Raw genomic sequence first — 9,944 nt, forward strand, 5'->3', positions numbered from 1 at the left:
CAATATAGATGAATGTTGGAATACTGAATTAGAAGGATTAGGTTTCGGAATGCCAGAATTGAACAAACTTATGGGTCGGTAATTACATAAGCAAAACTCACACAAAGGTGGCTTGTATTAACAAACTACTCCTATAATATAGTCGAAACTTAAAGATTGTAGAAAAATCAAATACGAGAGCATTAATAAACATAAAACAGCGAAAGGGCGCTGGGAGTAAAGTAGTTAGCTGTTAGTAGGTAGAGATTGTGGCGAGTAGAGAAATTACGTGGGGAAGTTTCATCGCAAGCTACAACCTACCAACATCTCTAAAGTATTTGTATAATCCATTAACAGTTTGGTTTTTACGAGTTGATGTAATTTTTGTTTATACTACAACTTTATGTTTATCCTATAACTTTCTGTAAATAACGAACAATGCCATATATATCTATACAATCGAATTGTTGTGACTGAATCAGAAAGAGTTGTCTTCAATATGGTGGAGATATATTAATGTATACATGTTTCAACGTGATTGCATCAGTTATAAAATTAGGTTAAATGTTAATCATAGCTAGCATGTATCCTGACTTCCTAACTCTTATTCCCCATACAATTGTGTAGCGTCAATTCAATAGGGGTGATTATGATGCTCATGTGCATTAAATTCTATAAAAATGTGGTTGCATGATTAGTATGGTTGAAGTAATGAATGAAGTCAACTGGTTGAAGAATCAAATATGTTTTAAAAATTTTACCAGAAAAAAAAAGTTTTTTAAAACTTATGCTGATGATAAATTATTTTAAAGAGGCCGCCAAGATGGTTTATATACCCTTATAAATACAATTTGTTTTTGGTAAAACTTATGAATACTATTTTGTTTGTTATTTTTGGTAAGCAAGTATATACTACCTTAATTGACAAAAAAAAGTATATATTACCTTCAAAATACTAAAGAAATACATATAGGTATGTATTGCCTCAGCTTTTCGGTTACAACTTGCCACTGAGCTGCGAATATCTATTCAGTGATTCAGCCATTTGAAATGGACACGATGTTTGTTTTTGGCGATTACGACTAAGAGCATTTCCAATGTAAAATTCCATTTTTTCTTCTAAAATGGAGTAAAAGTGTTCAAACCCTATTCTATTTTTTACTCTATAGTAGAGTTATGAACAAAAAAAAAATAGATTACTCCATTTATGGAGTAAACTTCAAAATGGAGTGAGATATGAAGCTCGATTAGAATATTTATTACTTTATATTCATTTTTATTCTATTTTAGAGTAAAAAATAGAGTTGAGTTGGAAATGTCCTAATAATAAAACACAGTTCAATACGTATCACCCGCAAAAATGTTTTTTTTTCTGGGTTAACTTCTGTTTTTCTTAGTTTTTTTGTAACAGTCTGTTTTGTTAGTTGTTTTACAAAAATTTTGATATGGAAGAGGGCTGTGGTGAAAGTCGTTAAGGCACTACACGTGGCAAAATCGCAAGAAAAATATGTGGCTAATACTGAAGAATGTAAAATCGTGGGGCCAAAATGCGTGCCAACGTGGTGAGAAAGTAAAAAGGGATGTGGTGAAAGTCGCCTAGGCACTACACGTGGCAAATCTCAAATATTTGTACTTCTTCTACATAGTTGAACACCACAAAGAGGTTTCTTCGTGAAAAACTCAAAACTTGGTAACTAGACAAATTAATGTATTGAAATAACTAAGAGCCACGTGTTCATAGATCAGGATCATGTCTTGATAAAGACCACACGAAAGTGTTTAGATTCCTTCTCTTTTGAGTTCAGAAAGTTGACTTGTGTCGCATTTTCCGTTCACCTAATTCGATCACCTCTTATATAAGAATAAAAATGGTAGAATCAGGATAATTAAACTGTAGTAGTTTAACTATAGTATATCATAAGGAAAGTGATCTTATGAAACATTGTTTATTTCAAACATTGGCCAACAAGTGTAAACCCGAGACTACTGATAAATGATTTGTGTATATTATTAGTTGTTATATAAAGCTGGAAGACTCTCGCGTAAACACTGGTAAAATTAGATGATTAAGAGTTCTGAGAGGCCATCTATTACTCTTAATCTTATCACATGATCCTTTCTCTTTTGGCTTGGTGAATTGTAACACCAATAATCTTGAAAAAAAATAGTTTGGAGTGAGTTGTGGGATAGGATGTGGACTAAAAGATGAAACATGCAACATTTTTAGTTCGGTACCAAAACAAGCCCACCGATAGACAGTTGGTTTATCTTGAAAAATAGTTTGGAGTGAGTGGTGGGGTAGGATGTGGACTAAAATATGAAACATGCAACATTTCTAGTTCGGTGCCAAAAGAATCCCACCGATAGACAGTTATCGTTTTCCATAATATGGTAACACATTGCTTTAAGCAAAAAGGCCCATTGCTTTGAGGAATATGCACTCTCATAAGATTCTTGTGCACCAAATTGTTTAAGGTCATGATTAATGATAAATCAACCATGTGTTTTGGTGATCAACCAATACAAGTTTTATATTGAGAAAGGAGAAAGTATCACCGACCAATCTGACGGCCTAATTTTTGTTTTTAGCATTGTCCAGCCCAATTTTTTTTGGGTCAAGTCCATGCACTAGTCCGTTCCATTGAGCCAGAATATTTGATGGATTGTTGCTTACTTCTTGAAGCCTCAGCTTTTCTGGAATATGTTTTTTTTTCTGGAATATGTTTTGCAAAAGTTTCTACATAATAGGGTTTAAGAGAGATTGGGGAGAGTGTCCGAGTCTGTATGGCGATGAACCCTGGGAACGCAAATAGAAACTGCACTGCTCATCTCCGTTGAACCAATATCTATCACTAAAAGACTAATATATGGTTTCCCTTTGACGCTAATTCCACATAATTTTAATCCATAAAAGAATAAAAGATCAAGATGGGGGTTGAGGAAGAAAAAGATGATAAACGTGTAATGATTGTTTTGCACGAAAATAAATATGTGGATGTTAAAATGTACAACGTAGCAACGAACACCCTTCAGTGCCTGCTCCACTATCAATCTCCCCGTAAGTGGACCTCTCATAGGTCGGTCATACCTCCAATTTTAACAAATATTTTTGAAATTGATGTTTTGTGTTATACTTATTATCAAGTTGTGGTTGTTTTCGAGATAACGTCCTGATCAAGGTTACTATTATTATGTTTTAGTCATTGGTGTGTACACAACTTTGACTTGTATGATTTTCACTACCATATTGATAAGCTCTAGAGTGCCTATAAATACATTTAACATCTTTGCATCATATTCATCAAGAGCACTACCAAGATACTCTACATTGAAAAGAAAAAAAAACATACGTACCAAAAACGAAACAATATACAAAACTATGGCTGTGACTAAGTCATCGTCACTGGTTCTAATCACCTTGATACTGGCTATGTCGTGCCTAGTCTCCGAGAGCCGGATTGCAAGAAAAGACTTGGGTTTGGACCTTGGCGGGATAGGGGTAGGGATCGGTACTGGCATCGGCATAGGTCTCGGTGGAGGTGGATCCGGATCCGGAGCTGGTGCCGGGTCAGGATCCGGAGGAGGAGGAGGGTCAAGCTCTTCTTCCTCTTCTAGCTCCAGCAGCTCTTCTTCTAGCTCTGGGGGTGGTGGAGGTGAAGCGGGATCAGAAGCTGGATCATACGCGGGGTCACGTGCAGGGTCTGGTTCTGGTAGAAGTTCCGGGTCAGGCCGTGGAAGAGGAGGTGGTGGTGGTGGTGGAGGGGGTCATGGCGGAGGAGGTGGTCGCGGTGGAGGAGGTGGATCCGGTAATGGAGGAGGGTACGGTGAAGGCGGTGGATATGGAGGAGGTTACGGTGGCGGCGGCGACTGAATGCATGCATGCAATATCTAATTGCTGCTATGTGTTTTACTTTTACGTAAATATTATTAGTATATTATTAGTATGAAATAAAAGAAAAAAGCTAGAAATTTAATTTTCTAAAGTGGGTGAATAAAGGAGATAGAAAAAGCTCATGTCGTGTTTGGTTAATTATGTACTCTTCCATACTCGAAATGGATTCTTGTTGTTGTTGTTGCTTTACTCTTGTACTATAAGTCTATAAGTATGTTGTAATTTTCCAGTTATGATAGTTGATAAATAAATGCATTGTCGTGTGTTTTATTTTCCGGCACGTAACGTTTGTTCTTTCTTTTCATTTTGGCTTGTCAGTTTTCGCTTATATCAATCATCAAATAACCCTTAACAAACAAAATCCAATCAAATTTATAACACATAGCAAAACAAGTAGCAAACACCATGAAAGAGAGTTTGCACTTATTTTTAGAACGACTCTATATCATTGAACATTGATAACTAATATATATGTATCTATAATTTATTACCTTTTTGTAATTTGAGCGATTTTTTGTCACGTTTTACATTCAGTATCTTAGATAACATATGTGTCAGTGCCAACAACAGACAGGTTTGCTTATCCAACATTCACAAAATAATTTGTCATGTGTATCTCAACTATAATAAACAACCGCATCATACATAATTTAGATATGTGAAACAATAAAATAATAATAATAAGAAGAAGATTAACGCTTATATATTGGCTTAATTAAAACTCGATCAACCCTAAGATTTAAAAGTGTTTATGTATTTACGACTAAGATAATGTGTTTTTTTTCTTCGTTGTGTGTGTATTGACTGAAATTATATTTTGTAATAAAAAAAACTTACATTTAGAATATAACTTAGATCCAAAAATTTAATCCTCCGGCGTCATAAAAAAGTTTTAAAATATACTACTTTCATACTAAATGTCACTTTAACAATTTTCCTTGTTTCATAAAAATATAATTCTACAAACTGATCAAATAAGTATTGGTCTCAAAAAATGCTTTTGTAAGTTGATAGTCGGATTAAGAAAAAATGAAAATAAATTTTGAATTCTATTTGAGAGGTGAACATTATTGGTCGTCATTCATGGTAAAAAAAACATAACCAATGTGAACGATCTTTCTGTTCAATTTAAGCACGTGTAATAGGTTGACTAATACTTCGTAGTGGTGGGGACTATAGATTAGTGACTAATAATATATATGAGTGACTAGTTTCTGCGTGTATAAACCACCAGGTCCACCACTACTCTTCCACTCAACTTAGTGGTCCGTCGACTCTGGTGGATTGGCAGCAGTAAAAAAGATAATGCACACATCACCTGCATTCGTACCTTAAATGTGCACTAACCAATTCTATTATCTTAATAATTTCTTTTGTTAGAACTAAAGTAAGGTGAGCTAATATATAGGATGATGATAAATTCATAATATATAGGACCTGCTTGTGGTTGAAAACATGAAATATATTGACGTAGAGAGATTTCTAGTGAAAACCGCAACTTTTCCTTTTAACTTCTTTTACCTCACCGTTGAAAAACCTCGCGAACTGATGGGTTAAGCTACGATTTCACTTATGTAATTTATAAGTCATCATTATTTCATCATTTTACATATATTGCCGATCAAAAATATATTTAACTAGCTACACATGTGTTTAATTGGTATTCATTCTTCTTTAAATGTATCTATAATTTTAAAATGACAAAGTGGTAGAACTAATTTGGTGATAAACACGCAATGGCTCACTCTATCCCAAAGCTTCTATAAATACCCAAACATGTTATTGCCTCTTCTATCTAATTAAGTGACACTACAAACTCAAAACACACTGATTGGCAAGTTTTTACACACTAGTTTCTTTTTAAAGGTCTTTTTACACACGAAGAACTCCAAAATGGCCAGGGTCCAAGGTCTAGTTCTTCTTGGTTTATTAGTACTTTCAAGTTTAGTTATGTTAACTGAGAGCCGAGTGGCAAGAAAAGACCTGGGGCTTGACCTAGGTGGTATTGGGGTTGGTCTAGGCGTTGGATTGGGGATTGGTCTTGGCGGCGGGTCAGGCTCTGGTGCTGGTGCAGGTTCAGGTTCAGGTTCCAGATCATCATCTAGCTCTAGCTCTAGTTCGTCATCAAGTTCGAGTTCTCGTGGTTCGGGTGGTTCCGGAGCCGGTTCATCTGCTGGTTCATTTGCTGGATCTAGAGCTGGATCAGGATCTGGTAACTAAATTATAAAGCACGATATATGTGAAACAAAAAGTATGTTTTATGATGTTGGTTTGCCGTAATTAATATCGTGTGTACTAAGTTGGATGAATAAATCGTCGTCATAAATTATGCTTTGTTTGAAACTTTGAGTGTGTCTATTTTCCCTACAAGTATAAACTATCCTATATATAGTCTTTTAATTAGATTTGGATCATAGCATGTACAGCCGTAAATTGCAATCTTCTTTCTCCAGGAAAATTTTCGAAGTATTTTAATAAATCAAACCATATGATCACAAGTTATAGTAGTTAGTAGCCTTCGCTTGAAGAAAAGAAGAAATGTTACTTTATAAAATATGGCGTATTTATTTTTTGTAAAATGAGTTTTGTGCTATATTTCACAGATTCCTTATATACTAGACATAATACACCTTAACAAACTTGAGTTTATACAATCAACACTGAATAAAACAAAAATAACTGGAATTTATTTTCCTTTAATATTATAACATGAAAACTGAAACAAACAAAAAGCAACAAAAGATTAACTGGAGAATATCTATATTACTTCTAGTGACATGCGGTCATGTACTCATGTGGCGTCCTGAGCAAAGATCTATCTTTAGACGTGACCTATGCGTATCGAATAAATATTAGAAATCTGAAGTTTAAGTTCTTTACTTTTGATCTGCATACTTGGATTCAGTGTCATCTGTTAACAAATATTTGATATCCAATTATTATTTTAATATTATAGAGTATTGAACTCTATAACTAAATGTTATTATCTTGTTTTTTTTTTCTTTTTAAAAGGCTTTCTCATCTAAATGTTATTTATCTTTTACGTTAAATGTTAATAAAATAAAATAAAAATAGTGTTCCATCCCTTAGAACAGAGTTTCAATTTTTTTTGTTATAATATTTAATCAGGTTGGTGCACCTAATGATAGTATATAACAATGTGAGCTTTATTTTTTCATAATTGTGTTTGTAGATACGTTTACTAAACAAAGTTGGCTTGTTTTGTAGTGCCCAATTCAAGTAAATAAAGTCTGTTCGATTTAGATGAATCAAATCGAATATAATCATCAAACTTTTGATAGTTATTATGCATTAGTATTTAAAATTTTGTTTTATTTTTCTAAATGACTATATTATCTAAATAATTGACACAAATTCCTAATAAACCTGGTGTAACTTTGGCGTATCCGGGTACATCTTTTCCGCAAAACCTAACCCAATGATAAAAGTGAAGGATCCAGTTTTTGATAATTATTGTTATTATAGATTCAAATTTACGTAAGATAAATGAAGCAATGCAGACGATTTAAGCATGTTAGTGTAAAGACAAAGACTCCAACAATGGTTAACTAGTGCTATGTATTTAGTTACTAGAAACTTGGTCCATTATAAATTTATAATCGCTTACTCCATTATTCAATTTCTAATTCAAGCGGGATCTCGCAAATCTTTTGTTGCTCAATTACAATAGTCTGGAAACAAAGAATCTTCCCAACTAAAACAATGAACTAGGCAGCGACGACATTTCATGTAAAGATATCAAACATAAAATACATAATAACGTAACCCATAAATGATAAAACTATCAACTAATTCACGCATTTTTAACGTGTCTTTTTTTTGTTACCAAAAGAGTATGAACCTGTCTTCCGAGATAGCTCAATTTGGTTTATGCATCTGAAGTAAATAATCATTTTAATAGATATTCGAAACATCAGATAAAGAAGTAATATACCAAATAATAAAAAAGTAATATACTGTTGTTCAAAATTAAAAAAGAAGTAATGTACCAAATATGAGCACACCGTCCAAATTTAATAAAATCCGTAAAACATAATATCATGACCGAATATTAACATTTTCTATTGCAAGATATACTGTATGATTCTGTCTTCGAGATTGGATAAATAATGTTTTATATTTTTTGAAAGTAAAATAATTCTTTAAAAAATGAAGGAACATGGAAGTAAAGAAAGAATATACCCAAAATAAATAGTTAAAAATATACACGACCAAAGCACCGTCCAAATTCACCGGATATCACCGGTATTTCCAGGGTCTCGAAACAGTGTCTCTCCCGAATCATCCGGTAAGAGGGTGGCCCGTGCCTTCTCTTTTATGGTGAAACCGTGACTTGGGGAAGCGGTAATGTTAGAGAGGGCACGCAGTTTTCTACTATGTCATTCTGTCATCGCTTTCCCAAAACAGCCAATGGTCTGGTCCGCACGTCCTCTCTCTGCATTATCCTGTTCGGAAAAGTACAACTATTTCCTCACCCAAATTATTTAGAAGCAAAACAAACAAAAATTATTAAAGTAAAATGACAATTTTTTCTTTCTAAATTATAAATTTTGATAAATGCACTCGAACGTCTTTCTGCTGAAATTTGACTCAATGCGGGCCATGACTAGTCGACAAAATCATATAAAGAGCACTAATTAGTAGTACTAAATTACTTTGCTATGCTAATTGTAATTACATATATATAACAAACTAACTTTTTATTCTGTTCTTTGGTTATCCGAAATTTGGAGGCACACTGCTCTCAATACACCCACTATTCACATATTACAATATACTCCCTCTGTTTTTTAAAGATCCATGTTCTAGGAAAAAAAATTGTTTTAAAAAGATACATTTTTTTCTTTTTCAATGTATTATTTAATGAAAATCTGTTAACTTCAAAAAAATTAATTGTGTTTATTGGATTTTTATTGGTTAAATATTATGGAAAATTGTTATTCACAAAAATCAATGCATTTTTAATGTGATTTCTTAATATATGTGAAAAGTCTAGAATATGTATCTTTAAAAAACAGAGGGAATATATTTTTTATGAAATTTCAAATTTATTGATAAGTAGAAAAGAATACATTTACAAAAGAATCAAGAAATGAGGATTATACTATGGAAAGAAGGAAAGAAAGAAAAAAGAAATAGAGTAAGAATCCAAAAACTAGTTTAGCTTGTGAACTGAAACCAGCGTTGCAGTAATCCCGCGTGCTTGTGCTGCGGCCCATAATTCATTGAGACAATTTTGTTCTTCATCGCTGTGTCTATAACTTTATGCAATTGATCTGTAGTCATCCATTTGCCCTGATGTCGTCTAGAGTTACGCTCTCTCTAGATGTGATAGATGACTGCTTGGAAAATCAACAGGATGGTGTCAAGTTGATTCATCCTACTTCGTTTGATCTCGTTTAGGGTGAGATCGTTGACTCTAGACATACGATTTTGATATGTTTATTCAATTGTAACTATTAGGTGACTGATAAAGTTTTTTTTTGCTGATATGCGAATTTGGATTAAAGATAATATATACTTTCATGCACATACCACGCCTTGCGAACCGGAGTGATGTATCAGATAATCCAAAAACAAACCACACATGTTGACCTAAGCATTTGATCTTTTTGAAGTTTAGACAACATTAGTTGTAAGTCGGTCGCACGTTCTTGTTTTCAATATCTTTAAATAATGTTGATTGGGATTAGATAACATGTGTAATTGTTGAATGAGTGAAACTGATGAGTTACTGTCCAAATTTGCAAAGGTTTTTATAATAAAATGAAGTGTTGGAAGGTGTTGTAAATTTTGATAAAAAAAAAGGAAGGTATTGTAAATTAAATAGCCTGATTGTAAATCTTAAATTTGGATGTTGTAAATTAAGTTAACTAATGGTATATTTAAAATTTAGATGTTGTAAATAAAACTATTATGGATTTAGTTTTTTTTTCTTTTACCTGTAAACAAATAATTAGGAGTTAAGACAAAAGCCAATCTGTCAAACTCAGAATTAACGCGTCTCCTTGTCCCCTTCGCCTTCTGTATATATATACTTCTCCGCGTCTCC

The 9,944-nt window shown here is 33.3% G+C and overlaps 2 protein-coding genes across 2 annotated transcripts; both read left to right on the forward strand.

Annotated features, from left to right (window-relative positions):
- Positions 1-3,271: 3,271 nt before the first annotated feature.
- Positions 3,272-4,151, forward strand: LOC130501756 (glycine-rich protein 5-like). The gene has a single exon (XM_056996579.1). The coding sequence runs from the start codon at positions 3,359-3,361 to the stop codon at positions 3,848-3,850; it is 492 nt and encodes a 163-aa protein (XP_056852559.1). The 5' UTR covers positions 3,272-3,358; the 3' UTR covers positions 3,851-4,151.
- Positions 4,152-5,654: 1,503 nt separating this feature from the next.
- Positions 5,655-6,214, forward strand: LOC108854602 (GPI-anchored hemophore cfmA). The gene has a single exon (XM_018628206.2). The coding sequence runs from the start codon at positions 5,765-5,767 to the stop codon at positions 6,089-6,091; it is 327 nt and encodes a 108-aa protein (XP_018483708.1). The 5' UTR covers positions 5,655-5,764; the 3' UTR covers positions 6,092-6,214.
- Positions 6,215-9,944: the final 3,730 nt, after the last annotated feature.

This window comes from Raphanus sativus, unplaced genomic scaffold, assembly GCF_000801105.2.
Source record: "Raphanus sativus cultivar WK10039 unplaced genomic scaffold, ASM80110v3 Scaffold0278, whole genome shotgun sequence".
NCBI classification, from domain to species: Eukaryota; Viridiplantae; Streptophyta; class Magnoliopsida; order Brassicales; family Brassicaceae; genus Raphanus; species Raphanus sativus.

Excerpts from the sequence above, each read along its gene's own strand:
- LOC108854602 (XM_018628206.2), top strand. The coding sequence starts at position 5,765 with ATGGCCAGGGTCCAAGGTCTAGTTCTTCTTGGTTTATTAGTACTTTCA.
- LOC130501756 (XM_056996579.1), top strand. The coding sequence starts at position 3,359 with ATGGCTGTGACTAAGTCATCGTCACTGGTTCTAATCACCTTGATACTG.